At 27.4% G+C, this 21,741-nt stretch overlaps 2 protein-coding genes and 1 non-coding gene across 4 annotated transcripts; 1 reads left to right on the top strand and 2 right to left on the bottom strand.

Annotated features, from left to right (window-relative positions):
• Positions 1-1,423: 1,423 nt before the first annotated feature.
• On the bottom strand, positions 1,424-7,067 carry LOC110673078 (glucose-1-phosphate adenylyltransferase large subunit 1). 2 transcript variants are annotated; one of them, XM_021836092.2, is made up of 15 exons: positions 6,939-7,067; positions 6,142-6,430; positions 5,819-5,941; positions 5,336-5,506; positions 4,637-4,729; positions 4,442-4,525; positions 4,299-4,354; positions 4,098-4,191; positions 3,456-3,641; positions 3,096-3,176; positions 2,631-2,717; positions 2,447-2,551; positions 2,261-2,367; positions 2,040-2,100; positions 1,424-1,931 (listed from the first exon to the last, which is right to left on the bottom strand). In XM_021836092.2, the coding sequence occupies exons 2-15, from the start codon at positions 6,373-6,375 to the stop codon at positions 1,830-1,832; spliced, it is 1,584 nt and encodes a 527-aa protein (XP_021691784.1). In that variant the 5' UTR covers positions 6,376-6,430; positions 6,939-7,067; the 3' UTR covers positions 1,424-1,829. The 2 variants fall into 2 exon arrangements, with proteins under 2 accessions (XP_021691784.1, XP_021691783.1); XM_021836091.2 differs by having other exon boundaries at positions 6,775-7,061.
• Positions 7,068-17,997: 10,930 nt separating this feature from the next.
• On the bottom strand, positions 17,998-19,910 carry LOC110673064 (40S ribosomal protein S25-2). The gene is made up of 3 exons (XM_021836069.2): positions 19,757-19,910; positions 19,467-19,676; positions 17,998-18,273 (listed from the first exon to the last, which is right to left on the bottom strand). Exons 1-3 carry the CDS (start codon positions 19,757-19,759, stop codon positions 18,160-18,162), a joined length of 327 nt encoding a protein of 108 aa, XP_021691761.1. The 5' UTR covers positions 19,760-19,910; the 3' UTR covers positions 17,998-18,159.
• Positions 19,911-21,316: 1,406 nt separating this feature from the next.
• On the top strand, positions 21,317-21,409 carry TRNAY-GUA (transfer RNA tyrosine (anticodon GUA)). The gene is made up of 2 exons: positions 21,317-21,353; positions 21,374-21,409. It is a non-coding gene; the product is annotated as a tRNA-Tyr (tRNA).
• Positions 21,410-21,741: the final 332 nt, after the last annotated feature.

Here is a 21,741-nt window from a genome sequence, read left to right as displayed (position 1 = left end):
TAAATAATATATTTATCTATTTATTTTTTTTCTATACATACAATTTGTTTTACATGCTTTATATGTAATAATATATTATTTAAAAATTTTATATTCATATAATTTTATTATATATTACATATTAATTAAATATTTTTTCATAAATCAATGAATATAAATTTTTTTATAATATTTTTCCATTGTTATATATATATATATATATATATATATATATATATATATATATATATATATATATATATATATATAACTTATCAATGAATGTAGTAGTATTTATATAGGATTTATAAATTCAATTTTAAATAGAGCTAATTTATATATTCATGCAATAATTAAATATTTTAGAAATATATCTACTATTAAAAAAAATATAAATTTATTTTATGTGAAATACTTATGAAAAATTAATTAAAATAAAACTTTAAAAACATTAATAAAAGAATTTATATGTTTAGTTGGTAAAAATTAATTTATTTTTTGTTTATTTATATAAATTTAAATATAATTATATTAAAATATTTTTATATAAATAATTATAAAATAAAGATAAAAATATATTAAAATTCATTAAAAAGTGATTTATATAAATAAAATATTTTTTATTTTTGTAAATAATATAAATAATTAAGGTATTTTTATAAATTTTTATTTTAAATTTTATTATAATAAAAATTCAATTAACTAAAATTTAAATATAAATAAGACTAAAAATTTTAAATTTACATAAACTCTAAAATTATATAGACAATTAAATTTTAAGTATTAAGAATTTTAAATTTATATAAATTATAAAATTAAATTAAATAATAAAAATATAATTATAAATATTATAAATAATAAAAAGTAATTTGAGAAAGTCAATATTTATCCCTTATATATTATATAAATATATAGATATTCTTAAAATTCACTATTTTCTTTACGTTTTTAATATTTTTTCTCAATTTAAATATTATATTTTAATTATTTACTCTATTAATAATTTTAAAAAGTAAAATATATCAGCGCAACACATCAAGAAGTGTCTAGTGATTTATATATAGCTGAAAATTATAATTTTAAAACATACTATATTCCGACTTTATCATCCATGACATATAAACACCATAAAATCCCAGCGAAAAAAAAAATATATATTTAGGATTCCAGCAAGCAGGTTGACACAGGAAATCTACCAACAGAATCCAAAACCAGAAACATGAGGAGACCAGAAACAATAAAAATAAAATAAAGGTATGAGATGAGATGGAAGTGACATTCTGAAACTGATTTACATTAACCAATGATTGGGAAATTCTGGATGAATTGATGAAAGTGCTTAAAACCAGAAACACGAGGAAGTTGCTTAATTCTCCTGCTAATCATCATCAGCTACTGACATTAAGAATGGCTACATTTTTAAATAGCAATGCAAGGAAGGTGATTACACAAATGTGAAGCCTCGTTATTCATATATTCACATAAAGCTTTAACCGTTTTACTACACGTAAAGGCTTCATAATATTATTAAAATAAAATCCATACTGATACAAAGTTTATCAGGTCTTATAGACAGGTACTCTAAAAAGAAACTACGTAGCTAATTGATAAGCTCTTTTGATTTATTTGAGGGCTTATTGCGACCATAACTCTAGAATGAAGCTCTAGTTTTATGAGCACAGGAGAAGCCTGTAATTTACACACGATAAAGGTGGTGCAGCTTCCTTCTCGAGAGACCAAAATGCTGCCATTGTCATCACTCATCATGGCAGCTTCTTCACTAGGCACTCAACAAGGTGCCTCTGTCAACACCTTGTACAGCCAGTCCTCGAAACGTGCTCTGGATCCATTTATATCACTGTGCCATCCTCTATTGTTGCCTTCTCCGATATAATTGTGATTCCAGAACGAATGTAAAATCCTTCCTCTGGCCTGTCTGCTTCTTGCACACCCTGAAAATAAAAATAATAATAATAATAATTCAAGATATATAGATATATGCACAGACACTTCATCTAAAAGATTCATTGTTAGAACAAAATAATTGAGGTATCGCTTACATCTTTGTTCGTGATGACCACATTTTTTCCTATCTTCGCATTCTTGTCTATTATGCATTTCCTACAAAGAAAAATTCATAAGCTCATTGTCAGAACTCATAATCCCAGTAATTTCATATCTTAGTTTAGTCTGCACAACCAAATAAAAAAAAAAAAAAGGAAGAAAACAAAAAGCATTTTATACTGCATTTGAGTATCTTATTTTATATAGATTACAGTACTTGATCTTTGTGTCCCTTCCAACACCAATAGGGACTTCCCCCTCTGCCAGAAGAGATGCGATTTCAGCTTCGGTTTGGTAACAGTCAGCTCCCAACATCACGGTGTCCTAAATTTGGACAAAAGAAAGTTGCTAATCACTCAACGATGTCATCAGAGAAAAATGTGAGGAAACTATGATAGATCACCTTTAGCTCAACACCATAATCTAAACGTGAGCGTTCACCAACCACAGAATGTTGTATAGTACATTCTCGCAAGAAGCATCCATGGGAGATTATTGCATCTACAATCTGCAAAACCCAACTGAAGAATGAGAAACAAGATAGCACGATGAAGCTACAAATTTTATCCCAAAGGATAGCAGCATACCCGGCATTTATCAATTTTGGTTGGTGGTAGGAATCGAGGAGATGTGTAGAAGGGTGTCTTTGGGTCATAAAACTCAAACTTTGGAGACTGCACAAGAGATTTGGTCAATTTGCAGCTGTTAGCCTTGTTATTGCAATGACAATAAGAAAGTTCCAGATCATGAAACTTGTGTAATTCTTGGCAAACATAAGATATAAACAAGTTCGTGCATAGGCAATCACTACCATCGTAATGCTGTGTATACATTCTCATGTTATAAGTTACAATGACAAGGTTCCAGGAAAAGGTGAGTAAAATCGTGCTTGTTCTGTGGAGAAAATGAAAGCAATGTAAATAACACTATATTTTCTTCAGGCATAAGCCAAAATGTCAACGCCCTTTTGTGGTGTGCCACTCTTGTACATCTAACAGAGTAAAGGGATATTGAAGCCAGAATATCCACAACCAAAATGATAAAATACCAACCTCTTCAGTGAGAGCCAAGTTTTCTTCATAGAATGTCTTTATTGTTCCTATATCTTCCCAGTAGTCTCTAAAAATATATGCCTGTTAAAAGTCAAAGTAAGATAATTCTGACATCATACAGAGTCACAGATACATAGTGTTGGAGCAGAACATCTCAAATCTTAATGAGCAAATTGCTCAAATTTATATTGCTTCGTGGTCAAACATAGTTATTTTTTCTATGCAACATGATCAAGAGATAGATAAAACGAATGGAAAAAGGAGGAGGGGTTGTTCTAGACTGAATGTCCACCCTACTAACAGAAACGATAAGGAAACATATTAAAGACTAAATGGTTCAATATGTTAGAATATTCTTACTTGGACATTGTGCTCCATAACTGCCGCAGGAATGATTTCAGATCCAAAGTCATTTGATGTAGGATATCTCCACCTTAAAAGCTTCAAAAGAATCTCAGTCCTAAACACATAGACTCCCATTGATGCAATATACGGGGATTTCAGGGCATCTTGCAGAGACAATCCTAGATGAGTGGTATCTGCCCGCTGCATTGAATCAAACATGGAAATTGTAATTACATTCAAGTCATTTAGTATATATTAGGTTTCATAGTAATTTTATCACATGAACGTAAGGTAATGAAAAAGGCTAACAAGATAATCATAACATGAGGTCTTATTATGATGATGTTTAACAGTCTAAGATCTAGGGATTTAGACTATCCTGATATATCCAGATTTGAGAAAAAGAAGCTGATCTTCATAGTAGAATGCTTAATTAAAACAAATGGTAGTCAAGGCAAAGCTTAAATCATTACTTTGAGCCAGAAACTAGATGCCAGTTCTCTTTGTTCTTTGTAAAACAATCACTTTATAAAGAATTGGAATTTCAGGATTCAGGTACCACAATTACCCATCTTTGATACAATTTGAGATGCAGGTATAAATTCAAAGGAAACTATGATGAAGGCATGTCCAACACATGAATTGTGCAGTCCTCACCATTGATTTCAGTTCAGCACCACTTGGTTTCTCAGCAAAATGGACAATTCGTCCCCTGTTGTCTATCTTCACCAAACCATAATCGGATGCGCGGCTGCAAAGTATCGACTCCAAGTTAGATGAAATATTGAGACTACAATTCAGTGAAATAAACAAACTATGAAATATATGACTTGAAGCACAGGTGACGAGTGAAAAAACCTCTCACTGACTGCAGCACATGAAATTGTGATATCAGCATTACTGTCAACATGATGCTGTAGATCCATAGCAAATGGGTAAGCCAGATGTACAAAATTTAAAATATAACACAAGTCAATGCTATTGGAGGAATAATAGCACACCTGCACAAAATCCATATAATCCATTCGGTAAAGATGATCTCCAGACAAGATCACTATATTCTCAACATTCCTGTTCTTGGCATCCTACAATATAAAGTCGTAGAGCAACTGAATAACTATCTAGAGTACAATTAGTTATATTCATGTAAAGCTTAAGATCATGCAACAATTGCAAATAAAACTTTTCATTTTCACCTCAAAAACCCAAGTAAATTGCCTCACAGCATCTGCTGTTCCTTGGAACCACCGCATTCCTGCTTCTCCAGGCGTTTGAGTTGCTGCTAGAACCTGTTTGGCAGGTGAATTAGATATTTATCATCTCATGATGAAGGAATCATCAAGTAGTTCAAATAAAAAAAAAAAAAAAAAGATTGCAAGCTGTTTTTTTTTTTTTTTAATTAACATCTCTTACACAACAAGTTAAATCTGGATAGGTTATTGTTACTGTGACCCTTTATCCTAGGGAAGCAGTAAAAATTGAAAAGCAAATGAAGGTTGCTGCTTACAGATATAACACAACTCCGACAGGCAATTTGTGATTTCTGATATTACCATGAGAATGAATTTCACAAAAACTAAGTCTTCTCTTGTATCATAGACAAGTTCACATTCTTTGATCTCAATCTACTTTCCCATTCAATAATTTTAAAAATGGCATTTGGTTGTTGAATTCCTCAAAGCTGAATTTGTTTAAATGGCAAAATCACAGGGGATAAATTAATTTCCAACGAGTCTGATTTTTCATGTGTAAGTGTAATCACAAGTTTGTGTAGTGTTGAATGTAAGCTCCTATATAACAGGAAAACAGAAGAAAATGTTGTGTGAAAAATTCAATTTCCTTTTGCCACAATGGAAATTGTGAGGGATAGTACAACATCTTGAAAGCAATCATACCTCCACAAAACCGTCTCCAAAGTTAATGCCATTTCCAAAGTATGTGCGTGCAATGTGTCGATTAAGGGAAGCAGAGTTGAATTGGGTCAGCACAAATATCTTGTTTATGCCACTGTTGATGGAGTTGCTCATTGGGATGTCTATTAGCTTATAGCATCCTCCCACTGGCACCTGCATAGAACATGAGCTGCATGATGAAACCTCAAACTTCATTAAAATAATTCACATACTTCAATAAAAACTAGAGTGGACAACAAATTGACTAGATAGTCCATTCAGGTTTGACTATCTGAGAATTTCATTATTCAAAAGCCAATTTCTTTTTCTTTTTTAATTTTAATAAATCTCAGTTCAACCTTAATCAAACCGACCAACATCTGAGAAATAACACACATGAAAGCCTTTCAGATTTCTATATCCATCACATAAAAGTTCATTATTTATAGCACAGTATACTTAAGAAGATTGGACACAATTTCTTACAGCTGGTGTTGCTGCCCTTCTGGTAAGAGGAAACAGCGCAGTCCCTGCACCTCCTCCCAATATGATCGATGCTACGTTTTTTGGATCCACTTTTCGTCTCTCAAATCTTGGTGGTTGTAAGGTCTATGATCAAATATCCAAAATTTAAGAATGAGATCACACATCGAACTACATGTATCAGAAAGCAGAAATTAGAATAAACTATACAAATATCCATTCATTAACATGCAAAAAATGGATCTTATCAAATATCACAAAAATTAGAATCTCAAAGAATGATCCAAGTCAGGAACATTATAGATTGAAGTACTAAATCAACTTACCACAACCTCCTTGGGATTATTTGATGTTAAAACAGCACAAGCAACACCAGGTTTGACCTTGATGACGTTCCTCTCAGCTCTTAAGCTTCTTGTCATCTGATGGGACCAAATACTGTTGTTGAGACTCCCTCTGATCCTTTCACCCCAAAACTCTTTATCTCCACTCTTGAAATCACCTTTGCTAGGTTTTGCCACATGGGCATTGGCTTTGACGGCCACAGAGCAAGAATCCATTCCAATGCTCTCACAACAACCTCAAATGATGATGATGGATCACACCTCAAAAGTGCTTCAATACCAAAATAGCAGACACAAACCCCAGTGAAGAAGAGTTTCAAACTTAGTAACCAAATATGGTACAGATCACACGAAGATCAATGCATTAAATGGAAATTGAAAAAGATGATACATATAAAATGAATGACAGTTGTACCACATGCTCTAACTCACTCAAGGAATAATGTATAAGCCAATCTAAGCAAACCCAGAAGGAGAGTTCAAATAAAGTTAAAATCTATCTAGCACCCAGATAGGAAAAGTTCTTTAAGAATCAAGAATCTAAAAGTACCCAGAAGCTTAAGAACCAAAATTTTGACTAAAAATATAAAAAAGATCAAAGCAGAAAACACATACCAAAAGTTAACTTAAAGTAATCACCAAATATATAACAATTCCGTAGGAGTTCAGCAAAGTGATCAAGAAAGCTTCTAGATGGACGAAAATGGAAGTGGAAATGAAGAGTGAAATACGTGAAATGATGTTGAAGGTTAAGGCTTTATTGGCCTGTGAGAACTCACGGGAAATACTGCATTTTTGGGTTTTATAACGTGACTCTCTGTATCTCTCTCTCTCTAATCGCCGTTCCAAGCTTCTGTTCTGTGTTTCCAAGTCCACCGCCCCGATTATTCCAGGTTTCCAGGCTCCTCTCTCGCATATAAAGAAGCCATGCCATTATAAAACAAAAACGTCCTCATCAAACCCATAATCAATTTTCAGATTATTTGTTTAAAATAAATATCTTCTATAAAATTTTTTACACTATTTTAATATATATTTCCAATTGCATTAGAAACATATCATTTCATTTAATAATTTTTAATTTATCCCGAAAATGATATCCTGCCGCCGGGTAGCGCACCAAATTTCTCATAAGCTCTCAGTAGAAAATACCAAGGCCCAAGCCCACCACGACTCCACTTGTTTGCTGTGCCTACTCTTAGCATAAATTCTTTTACGCAGGCGAGACTAAAGACCTCATAACGTTATGAGGATAATACCACTTTAAAAGGATAAATTTATTTATTATGAATTTAAAATATAAAAAATATACAAGAAGAAATTCATATTAGCTCAAAGAGATATTGGGCCTTGGGAAAAATTGTCCTTAATTTTTTTTAATATTAATAAAATTTTAATACTATTTAAAATTTAAAAAAATATAAATTTTAAAAATAATTTTCATGTTATAAATTAAAAGTCTATCATATTGAAAGTATCTAATAATTTTTCACAATTTCAATATATATATTATTAATTAGATTTATATGTTTATTAATAAAAAAAATTATTATATAATTATATACTGATTAATTAATTAACCTCTCAATAGTTATATTTTTATATTTTATTTACAAAATTTTTCATTCATTATATATATTTGTTATGAAATAGTATTTCACTTTGCTATAATTATTACCAATCCCATATAATCCATAAATGTTTGCTGCAATTAAATTAAAAAAAAAAACTTATTAATTTTTTTTTATATTTTACCGTAGTTGTCCCCAACCCAATAGATCTTAGATTACTAAGAGGATATTTGGTTCATCTATTAGATGCTGCAGCTGATAGCTTATAGACATCCAAAAAGGTAAACTAAAATGTTTGATAAATTTAAAAAAATGAAGCTGATAATTGATGGGTAGCTGATATGATATTCATCAGCTGCAGTTTGTATCAGCTCTATTTTTAGAGTTTTTTCTCATCAGCTAACACTTGATTTAATTTTATTTTTTATTTTGATCATATTATTTTTTTTATTTAACTAAAAATTAATATTATTAATACTTTTATATTTTTATTTATAATTTTAACATTTTAATTAACGTATTTTAATTTTGTTAAAATATTTTTTATTAATAATATAAAATATTTATTTACATCTAAAAACTTAAATTAATTATAAGTTTTTTCTTTATCAACTATAATAATTACTTTATTATTTTATCTATATTTTTAAAATTATTTAATTATTTTAAAAAATAATTATTTTCTTATTTTAATAATAAAATAAATTATATAATATGATCGATTAATAATTTTATATTTATTTTAATAATATAATAAATGATATAGTATATTAATTTAATAATTATATATTTAATTTAATAATAAAATAAATTATATAATATATATCTTTATTAATCATTTCACGCATCAACAGCAACAGCTAAATATAATTTTATCAGACACTTAATATAAATTAGCTATCATCAACTATCAACTAACAATAACAGTTATCAGCTAACAATTATCAACTGTGTCCAACTGTTAAATCAAACAGCCCTAAAGGATAAAATGCTCCCAATGAGATTTTCTCTGAAGGATCAAGCACTATCCTAACACAATAATTTATAATTAAATACTATCCTAATTTTGATTATAATTCAGGCCTAAAAAAAATTTCAGGTTAAACGCTAAAACAACTATGATTAAAGGCATAATAGAAAACGTTCAACAATAGAAAACATGTGAAAGAAATAGAAAATGGCATTGGGAAATAAATTATGATAATGGCAAAAGAAAACTTGCATTAAAGAAACAAAAGTTATCAGAAAATTCATGTTTTCAATTAAAAAAAAATTATATGGAAGTTTTTTAAAAAAAATATTAATTTTATCAAAAAATAATTAATTAAGAAATCACAAAATTCACTTTTTTTCTAAAAAAAATTATAAATTTATGTTTAAAAAAAATATAGATATCCAATTTGAACTGAAATGGAAAATGTTATAAAGGTTATTTTTAATTAATTATTAAAAAATTATTATTTTATAATTATATATAAAATATACAAATTTTAATTTTAATTATATTAGAATTTTATTCTAAAATGAATTTCATATGGATAAAACATTTATCCGCAAGTCATGGTATATATTATAATTATGTTTTTTTTTTAATATATTCTTTTTATTTTTTCATTTGCATTTATTTATGTATATATGTTTTTTAATTCCTTTCCAGCTACCACCTGAATCTAAAATACTATATTTTATCCATTTAATTTTTAAAATTTTATAGACCATGGTTTTTTATTAGTTAGTATTTTAAAATTTTAAGTTATTTGAGTTTCATTAGAGATTTTACAAGAGACTTTTGTATGATAGTAAATTTCATATTTTATCCGCCGTAATAATTTAATGGCTAACTTAATGAGATGACATTATATTACTTTGATTCAACTCTCCGTATTAATATGATGACTAAATATTATTTCTACTCAAGAATACAATGAGAGACAATGATATATTTTTTAATAATTATGTGCTATTTCGAGCTTTGTATGTTTTTTCCTGTGGGGAGTTAGGTTAAATTAAGGATATCAATTCGGTGTCACCAAGAATCAAGTTTAAGGGAGCTATGACCATCGTACCCGAAGAGCTTTCATTTTACGATTAAAACAATTATTTTGACATTTAAAAAAAATCATTGTTTTATCAATTATGGCGAGCTTCAATTGTATATATTCATTGCTGTTTTTATTTAAATTTATTTTATATATTTGGAATAAAATATAAACTTTGTCTTACCATATTCACTCCTATTTAATATTCTATTTTAGTGATATCAATATATTATTATATTTTAATAATATGCATTTTAAATTTATTTTTTTCATAAAAAATTATAGTTATTTATTTTTTTGTTATCATTATTTTTTATTAAAGATAAGTAATTTTAATTTTTGTATAAAATAGAATTGAAAAACATTCTATAGTTGATATTTTAAATTATGAACAAATGAATAAAAATTGTCAAAATGCATTGTAGAGATTGAAAATTATTTTTTTATTATTTTTGATATTATTTTTAAAATTATTATTTTATTATTTAATATAATTGGATTTTAATGAAATTTTAATACAATATTAAAATTTTAAGTATTATTAATTGTTTGATAATTTTTAAATTATATTATAAATAAAATAAATAAAAATGATTATATTTAAAAAATCATGAATTTAAAAGATAGTCACTTATTAAAACATTAATTATAAGTAAAATATATACATAATAATTTGATATTATGATAATAAATTAATAAATTTAGCTGGTTATTAAAAATAATATATTTTGATAGTATCATGTTATATATAAAAAATTAATAAAGAATTAGATATAAAAAATTAAATTACTAACATATATAATGAGTACGTATAACATGCGCACTAAAAAATACTAAACAATATAATGCAATAATTTTTTCCTAAAGTAGATATAATAATTATAATATTATTAGATAATAATTATTAATTATAATACATTTTTTTTCATAAAAATTAATATTTAGTAAAGAAAGTCCAAAAAAATTTTGTCAGTACCTAATTATTATATGTATTATTTTCTGCCAAAGTCACCTAAATTAAAGAAATTATTAAATATATTTATATACAAAATTTTAATTTAGTGCATATTTTATTTACATATATATTGATAAAAATTAGGTTTGGGTCCGTTGACGGTAATAAAAAGAATTTAGTGCCTTATCCAGAAAGGATATCATTTTCGGTTCAACTGGTATCAGAGCTTTATAACTTTTCATGCAATCCAAGGTTTGAATCTCGTCCCTACTATAAAAAATAGCTCTGCGCTAAGAGTGAGTCTAGCAAATTCAGAGTTTGCATAACTCATTAGAATTCAGTTGTTCCATACTTATATCCTTTGGATCAAGGTCTTCGGGTTACAGAATTATCATTATTAGTAAATTAACTTATTTAATTAATATCTAAGTAAATGATTAATTAATACTTTAATTAGGCTCTTAAATTAAATTTTTACATCAATCACTAAATATATTATATAATCTATTTATTAAATATACAAATCTCATATATTTATATATTAAATTTATAATAAATTAAATTTAGATAAATTTTTTTTAATATATTTTATATAATAAATTAAATTTAATTAGCAAGTTGTTTAATGGCATATTTGTATTACAATTTGAAGCTGCTAAAGTCTCTTGTTTTTCGACGGTTATGATTAGATATTTCCCGCCAATTTGGCACGTTCCCTATCAAATGACAGCGACCTTGCTAATTATAATTATTATAACATTTTATCATCACATTCTAGCCGTTAAGTTGATTAAAAAAATAATAAAATCTAACCTTTATATGAAAAGGTAATTCGGGCTGAAAAATTAAAAAAAAAATGTTTTTTTTTTATGTGAGTTAATGAAATTTATAATGAAAATAATAATAAAACAAAAACTAAATATTATTTTGATTTAAAATAAACGTTTGTCTTTACAGGGTAAATTATTATAATTTTTGTAAAAATTTAAATGTGGAAATATTCCAAAAAAAAATGAAAATGGGGATTAAAATGAACTTGTCAAAATTTTTCTATACAAAAATTTTAGAAGAATTTAATAAAATTAATTCAGTTGATAATTATATCGTTGGAAAATATTTTATTTATTTTAAATACATTAAATGAAAGGGCTAAAATCATTGGAGAAAAGATTTAATTTTAATAATTAAAAATTAATTTGAAAATATTAGCATCTCACCCAACATGGCAATTTTCTTTTTTTCTAAATTATTTTAAGTAGTATATAAAGGTTAATCATTAACATGATCAATACTTAATCAACTAAATCATTTAAATGAAATATTTTATTTGATAAATATATTAAATTAAAGATCAAACCAAATAAAAAAAATTAAGTTAAAATTTAGATTAAACCAATTTAGTCAATTTTTTCAATTTGAATGGAATTTTGCTCACTATGGAGGATCTCATTTTATTATAAATCAAAATTTGTTAAATTTTGATATATATATATATATATAAATTCTTTAATATTACTTAGTGATATTAAAATTGTTATAAAAATTATGAAATTTTAAATTTAAATATAGATAGAAGATAATTATATAAAAAAAAATAATATATACGTAAATAGTACAAAAGATTTTATTAGGTATCTTATGAATACATATCCCTTTTCTTAAAATGAGATGGACTCATATCCCATAATTTATAAAATAATTAAATTTTTAAAAAAAAATTTTTTTATTTAAATTAAATTTATTATATATTTAAAATATAAATATATAAAACTCATTTATATATATTATATCTTAAATTTATAATAAATTCAAAATATCCCTTAATTTTTCATAGTACAAAAAATTTAAGTGATATGAACTTTGCCAAAAGGGGAAAGAAAAGGTACCAATATTTGGTGGTCAGAAAAAAACTTCTGCTATAATGATTTTTTTGAATTTTTTTTTAATTGACAATCAAAGGCCCATAATAATTATAATAATAATAATTACCAAATAGAATAATCATTGGGACCCATGATTATAACTATTGTCAGGCAAGTGCATTCTGCAATCATATTTGGACTACTTACCCTCCATGCTTTGGACACATACTGATAATCCTACCTCCTAATGGACGGTTCTTATCGCATTAAGCGGAGACCCATGACGTCCCTTCATTACCTTTTTTTTTTTTTTTTTTTAATACAGAAGAATTTCATTAAATTAAAAAATAAAAAATTGATAAATTTATATTCAATAATATTTAAATTATATTTATATTCAAAACTATAAAATTTCAAATATAAATCTCCATGCTTCACCAAGTGTAAGGACATAGTCTAAATTTAGATGGGATGGAGTAATTTAACTCTGTTTTTAAAAAAATTCAATGGACGAAAATGAAATTGGTAATAATTAATGAACTAGTCACCATAAAAATGAATAATTTTAAAATAAAAATATTAAAAGATTTAAATTTAAATTTTTTGCACTTCCTATATTTTTAAGGTAAAAAAAAAACCAATCAAACTATACTCATTTGCTAACTTATTATATATTGTTACACATAAATTCACTTCTTTATTAATGGAAAATTTTTGAATAAGGAGTTGCTAATATTAAGAATGTACATGGGTTGGTTTTGAGTAGGTTTGATGCATTTGGCCAAATCAAATTGAAAAAAATAATTTTGATAATATTCAAAAGGAAACTAATAAATTAAATTATAAAATCACATATTTTAGATTTTTACAATAAACGGGTTGGGTTCAACTTGAATCAATTTTACTTGTTTTAATACTTCTTTTTTTTTTTATAATTCAACTCTTGTTAAACTTTTTATATATATATATTATCATGCATTAATTAAAAAATAAAACATTAATTTAAGATGTATTATTCAATATAAATAAATAAAAATAAAAAATAAAATAAAATTATTTACGTATTTCTCTTCTATATATTCGATTTTTATTATGTCAACATGAAACTCAAATAAAAAATTTAGTTTATAATTATTTTTAAATAATAACTAATATTTAAATATATAAAATCACTAATTACGATTTAAATTTAATCGATTTGGTTTGATTGATCGGCTTATCCGTTTCTTTATACACTCCTAGCTAGAATAATTCAAATATAATATAAGAGATCACTTCTCCTCTCCTCTTCTTTACTCCTATTTTTCTTTTCTTTTTCATATCTCTTTTCTTGAGGGACACCGATGAGTTGTTCACTTGTTGCTTACTTTCAATTTATTTTTTTTTTAATTGCTTACTCTATATTTTTTTCTTTAAGTTTGTGTCTGTTAAGAATATATTTGAAGTTTTTCCCTGACATTGAAATCTTATTCTCCCCATTATTAAGATTTTATTTTCTTTCTTGGTGAGGCTTTTTTTTCGATATTTGAATGAACTATTTAATAGTTTAAAATAAAATATTTTTTTATTAGAGATTTTGAATTTTTAGGAGTAAATAATGATTTTATATCAGTAGAGCCTGTTGGTAATATTTGGTAGCTTAGCCTCTTATGAATGCTTCAGAAGTAATAAGTTCTCAAAATGATAAATATTACAGAAATTTCTTTAGTCGTTGAAAAGAAAAGATTGGTTATTACTCAAAAAATTATTCTGCACTATTTAAATCATATCTAAACAGAAAATTTTAATTATCTATATTTGTATTTTTTTATAAGAAAATTATGTTGTACTCGTCTTATAATTCTTATTAATGAAATATCAATTTTTATAAAAAAATTTAAATATGATAATTTATATGATAAAACAAATATTAAATGTGATTATTTGTCTAATCTTTTGCATTATGATATTCAATTATTAGATTATTTATTCAATGACTAACATTAGACCACCGAGAAAATCAACAAGTTGATGCACATTATATAGATTTAGACCCGTAAAAGACTTTGGAAGATCTTGGGTGGGGGCCAACAAACATATATACAAGTTGGTATGGGGCAACATGAAGAAAGTGATGAGCAAATTGTTGATGTGATCAAGCAATGGTTGAGCTTAACATGGACATTTGAAGCATATGATGGTGATGGTTGTCTTTGATTTTTGATATAAAATTCTTATTTAATAGCATCAAGATTTCTTCACCGCACACTTGTCCAAATATAATATGTTTTTGTATAATTTCTTCTATTTTTTTTATCATAATTAGTTTTGTATTTTAAAATATTCTATATATTAATTTTTATACTTCTAATTATATGGAAGTTTATGAATTTTTTTTAATTTATAATTATGATTAATCATTTTAATTTATCAATTATGTACAAAATCAATAATTAATATTACATAGATTGTATCTAGCTTTCACTCCCTGCCCTTAAACATGCTTAATAAATAAAAATTCTTATAATTATATAATTTCTTATAAAATTATTTTAAATTAGTTAAATTATCATATACAAAATATATTAAATTTCTATTTTTATAATAAATAAAATTGACTTATCATTTCTTATGTTATACAACATTAATAATTTTAAATCTTAAATCTTAACAAAATATTTACATAATTTATGAAAATAAATATTTTATTTAATTTTTTCAATATTATTTAATAATTTACTTATAAAATTTAATATAATATATTTTTATATCAAATTTATATATAATATTTATCAAAAATTAAATTTAAAAATTAGTTAATTAATATATATATTCCATCAATCTCATAAAGATAGACGTATTTCTATTTTCATATAATTTAAGAAAATAGGTTAAAATAACAAATTTTGTTTTATTTTTTCTCATATTAAAAATTAAATAATTCATATTACTATATTATTCTTGTAACTAATAAATTTATTTTTTTCGTACATATATTAAATAGGAATACATTAATAAATAAATAAATTGAATACTATATCAAAATAGAAAATAGTCTATGATTTGAGACAAATGAAAAAGAAAAATCCGCCGATTTTATAAGAGAAATGGAGTACGAGCAACACATAAGTTGCTGGATGATAAGCGTATATTTAGAAAGTAGGAAACAAATGACAGGATCTGAAATGGGACTCATCACCAACCATGGACATAAATCGGCGGTAGGGAAGGAACAGGCGACCAGGAAAAAATCAGGAATATTTGTATGGTCCCGGTGTTACTGGTAACAAGGATCACCATTCACCACCAAATATCATACACAAGAAGAAGCATATATGAAAAATAAAACAAAGGACTATGTGACAAATATTTCAAATCTCTCTTCTTCTCATCCACATGCAATGGATTGAAGAAATAGTAATGGTTGTGCTGGAAAGGAATATAAAACAAGCACAAATTCCAAAATGTATACTGGATACTTTCCCTTTGTTTCATTGTCATTTTCTTGAACGAGGCCATTCTCTTAACTCAAGAGACTAAAACTGTAAGGCCAGTATGAGAGCTGGGATATTTTTCTTATATGAAATATTATGCATGAAAGGTGGGGCACATTTGCAGGTTTACATTTTCTGAGCAAGGAGAGGGGATGAAATGTAAATGATTGTCATTTCATTTACAGTTAAAGATATGAATTCCAATTTGCTTATGCAGAGACATTCACACGAATGATGTAGTTATTTAGACTAAGCTTGACAAAGACAGACCTCACCTCTTGCCAATGCCAAGGAATAAAGATGGTAAGCGATGTCGATCATCTATTGGATTCCTGGAAATTGAGTTCCACTTTCCATACAACTTGGCAGCTTTCGCAATTATACGTTTCTTCAAATGAACGGATCCTAATACTTGCCATTCTTTTATTCCAACAATTACAGCATTTACCTATAGGAGTTGCTATCATTTTTGTTAATTATGTACGAAGAAAATTTTTAATGGAGTTGCTATTGACAACATTAGCATTCTCTAGGATTCTGATCAATGTTGTAATTTAATTTGTCCATGACCAGGACACAAACATGAGCATATCAACACCATCTGATCAGAAATTGAACTTATACAATTAGATCAACCTCAATTTTTTGCAATCCCTCCCCATTCTGAAATCAAAGTGCTGATCATTTTAAGTATCCCAACACTATGGCCTTATTTGGCTATAAGTGGTTTAAGAAAGTATAACTTTCTAAGAAGTATCCAATAGTTTTATTTGGTTTGCATTATTAAACTAACTTCCTGATAAATAGAACACTTTACTTTCCTTATGCAAATAACTTACACTTTGCTAATTAAATATAATAAATTTATCGATTTGTATTTTAATTTTTTTACACTTTGAACTATTTTATAAATATTATTGTCTTTTATAATTTAAAAAAAAAAAAACTATTTCTTGACAAGTTAATTTATATATTGTACACATTTTGAAAAGTAAGTTCCTACAAAGATACTTCACCAGAAATATACTTTTGTAGAAGTATAATACGTTCGCAAACAAGGCCTATATTACCATTTCAGAATGACCACCAATTAATTTTGACTCACCAAAGGCCTATATTAACATTTCAAATTAGCCACCAATGAAATTTGACACACCAAAGTCAGTTTGAAAAACTGTAAAGTCTTCAAACCTCCATTAAATCCCAAATAACAAAAAGAAACAAATGGAAATGACTGTTTAGATTGGACCATGCACCATCACACCGCAACTTCTCTAACTATTCTGGCACTGTTTAAGGGAAGACCAATGTTCCTAAATGAGAACTTTGTTTCCCAGGAACAGAAAATATTCCATTGGGTTGCAGTTGGCCCATTCCTTAGTAACTGCAAGCCCTTCATCCCATCATACAAGGAGCAAAAGGCACCCTCCAAACTAAACAACATTTTTAGATAGAACCTATCCACCCATTGGCGTTTGCAAGTAGACCAGCTAACATAATTCTCATCCAAAACACATCCAACTCTACCTGTTTTAAGCCTCTACAATTCTCTGCCACTATACAGGCTACGCCAACATTGGAGGCAAATTCCTACCATGCATGTTTTAAGTGTGCAAGTAAAATCATACTGAAGAATCAATAATTGATATTCAACATATGCTGTTAAATCTTTCTGTAATGTTTTTGAGGTATTTCCACCACAAGAACCTGTCCTTTCCACTGAATACGATTCCTACTTGAGTGAAACACGACGGCTCAAAGCCAAATCTCACCTAAATACCTGAGACCGTGATCTAATCAAGACCAGTAAATCAGCTTCCTGCCCTTATTTCCATTGGAGCTAAATGCAAAAATGCAATGAAATATCATAGGTAAAATACCACAGCAATTTGTTGTTTAAGGTAGACTACTCCAAAGGCACAAAAGCCCAATCCAACATCTCAAAAACCTGAAGAATCTTTCATCAAACACAAATGACAATGGTCTATGATTGTAACTCATGCATGGAAACAATCTCTTGGAAGGAAATGTAACAAAAGTCAAGCTTTAGCAAAAATATAAAACTACATAAACTAAATGATAAGCACATCAAAATGACATCTAGGTGTTTGTCGCCCTAGTGTAAATCTGCTGGCTGGCATGGGCAGAGACCATCCTGATCAAACCTCTTGCCATCAATTCTCTTATTGCCCTCCTTGCAAGTGAACCATTGATCTGTTAGATAGACTAAAATTGAATGAGAAACAAGCTGGAATTAATAATGCATTTGAAAGCTTAGCACACAAATTGCTCATAACATTAACATAATAATGGAAATAATGGTCATATAAAACAGTAGACTATTATCACTTTGGAGGTCCAAATCAATGTTGTTTTACCAAGGGCAGGAAAAAACATGAATTGTACATCTAAGATGCTCAAGTAGACCACAGATGAGGCCATACTGTTAACCTACACTCCTCAAGTAGACCACAGATGAGGCCATACTGCTAACCTACACTCCAGTTGCTACATTAGCATGCGAATCTTGTTCTAGAGGACTTATTATCAATGCATTTGGATAGGAAAAATTTAGATCTAAGAATTCACCAGAGTTTTTAGCTCAAATTGTACAACATAAGAGCTTACTAACAAAGGATAGAACAAAAATTTTAAAGCCAAATTGTAAATGTTGCATTCGAAATACATCTCTATAATAAGTATTCAAAATTCACACCCAACCCAGTTGTACCATATATTCATCAATCTGGTCCAAATTCAATGAATCTACTCAACCAGAATACCAAAAACACATATCAAATGTAAATTCTTTCACTTCAGATGACTATCTAATATCTATACGATGCAACTCAAAAGAATTTAATTGTTATGTTAGTACCCACTTAAGTAGAAAAAGGAAATATATGTAGGAAGGATAAAACATGAAAGTTTAAATTTAGAAGTAGATAAACAATGAGCTTTTGCCTAAAGGTATTGAAAAAGTATGGAGTTCAAGTCATACCAAGCCAACAAAAATAAAAAAGAAAAAAAGAAAGAAAGAAAAGTAAATAACACCATAATATTGATTATAAAACAAAAAAAAACGAACACAAGATACATATGGCATCTATGCCGAATGCTCAATTAAGTCAATTGCCAGGACTAAATACAATTATACAACTCCATTCAATCAGGGAAAAAAAATTATTTTACGAATCTCATCTCTTGACCATATTCACAGGTGTCAAATATTGATATTTCACACACAAAGAGCACTCTGTAAAAGTTAAGAATCATGTTCATACGATCAAACTACAAAATCATAAGCTCCCGTACCATAACTGGGTTGCTATCACTCTTCTACGATATCAACAATTGCATGGCAAGTAGGTATATTAAATAAAAGAGATGAAAGAAGGAAAGATTACCCTTAAGCGATCTGAGAGGATAGAGGGTGTGATGAGCTTGTACTTGGGGGCTTCAGAGAGAAGCTTATCATAGGTGGCTTGATCGAACAAGATCATGTTGTTAACCTTCTCCTTCTGCTTTCCTTTGCTCCACTTCTTCTTCTTCTGCTTTCCTCCTCCAGATTTCGCCGGCTTCGATGACGGTGGTGGAGCCTTATCCTTCTTTGGCGCCTACAAAAACCAATACCCATTTATCAAAATTCCTAATTTTGCATATGTTAGCTCATAGGAGACATAGATCTAAGACATACCATTGGATTCAATCAGCAACACAGGTGCGATCAGCTACACAGATGCGAGAAACGAGTAGACTCGGAAAGAAGCAGAGCCGCAGCTGTGGGTGCTATGGTATATCTGTTTATATAGCTCTACCAACCTAGGGTTTATTGGATTACAAAATAAGAAACGCCGACGTTTTACATGTCCCTTATGCCAATCCAGCCCATTTGCCAAGCCCAAACCCGATCTTCTCTCTTTCCAATATATATATATTTTTTTAAATATTTAAAGAGGATGGATTCTAAACAGACACGTAATAATCCTTTTTCTTTTTTTGGGTTGAACACCTTTACCCCCTTAACCGAAAAGTCATTCATCATTCTTAAATTTATAAAAGTATAATTATGGATCAGAAATTTAATTTAGAAATTCAATTAAAATATGTAATTGATAAAAATAATATATATAAAATAAATATAAATTAATAAGAAAATTTATTTTATATATAATTAACTCAATAAAAATATAATTATTATTAATTAAAATATAATAAATACTTAACATTAAAATTTATTGAACTTATAATATTTTAATTGGTCTAAAATTAAAATGCTTGTCACATTTATTTTGAATTTTATTTTTTCAAAGTAGTCATGAAAAATAAGTTTAATTAAAATTATAGATTCAATAAAATAAATGATATGATTTTAATTTATGAAGATTTTTTTTTTAAATTTGAGTATGATAAAAATATAGTAATTGAGAGATTCTAAAGATATCAATGAGATAATGAGAAAAAAAAATCATTAAAATTTTAAACTAATAAAAAAGAATATGATAAAATTGTGTTAGACTTTCATTTGATAATTTTATTTAATAATTTAAATTTTAAAAAATTAAAATTAATAATTACGGTAAAATAAAATTAATAGAGAAATTATATGGTATCTCTAAAAGTCAATTAGGCTCAATTTTAATTAAGTATAAGTTATCTTTTAGTCTTTGAGATATATTTTAATTAACACATTTATCATTTTTTGAAAATTAATGATTTGGTCCTTGAATTTCATTAATTCAACACTTAAGACCCTATCCATTACCTCAAAAATTCTCAAAGAGAAAAGAGGGAATGAGCACCAACAAAATCTCAAAAAGAAAGGATTCTGAAGGCACCAGAAGAGTTCACATGAGAGCAGGATTCAACCTCTTTTTCTTAATATTATTTGAAATAACCATCACCTTTTCATTGTCTTCAGAAAACATAGCTCTTACATGTGTACTGCTTGTAGGGAATACAACAAGACGAAGAGAAAAAAGAATTTTTTAAAAAGAAATGTTCCCCTTTTCCCCTACTTATAATTCTTGGATTGTAACCTTCACTTTTGTGATTGTAAAATTCAGATGTGGAGGATTGATGAGCGTGTTTGAGGGTTGAAGGCCGCGAAGTCATAGTGGAGATTAATGGACATGTGCAATCACATAACAAAATTCGGTGAAATTGAATGTAATTGATAAAAATTGAAAAGTTTCATGTGATAGATTGGGCATTGGACATTGTTTTACTATTAATTTGGCAGAGATTTGCAGCATGTCCGACCTTAGCTCAGTTGGTAGAGCGGAGGACTGTAGTAGGATCAACCTTTCAGACAATCCTTAGGTCGCTGGTTCGAATCCGGCAGGTCGGATATTTTTCCTTTCAATACTTAATTTTTTTTAATTATTTATACATAGTTGAATCTATTTTCTCTTATTCTTTATATAATAATAATAAAAATAAAGAAAAACTTGAAAAAAATATATATAAATTTGTGGGAATAAACACAATTAGTGGAATCCGAGTCGATAATCTTGGAATCCAACTTGTGGGGGTATATATATATGAGCAAAAATCAGAGCATATATTTATTATTTACTAATAATAAGAATGTCACACACAGTAATCAGCCCTTACGTTATACGAACATAGAGTGAATGTATACCGCTCGTGTCATCGGATCAGCTTCCATTCCCTTGAGGA

The sequence above is a fragment of the Hevea brasiliensis genome, unplaced genomic scaffold (assembly GCF_030052815.1).
Source record: "Hevea brasiliensis isolate MT/VB/25A 57/8 unplaced genomic scaffold, ASM3005281v1 Scaf1, whole genome shotgun sequence".
Taxonomy (NCBI): domain Eukaryota; kingdom Viridiplantae; phylum Streptophyta; class Magnoliopsida; order Malpighiales; family Euphorbiaceae; genus Hevea; species Hevea brasiliensis.
The sequence above is the reverse complement of the archived record's forward strand: the minus strand, read 5'-3'. Positions and strand labels throughout refer to the sequence as shown.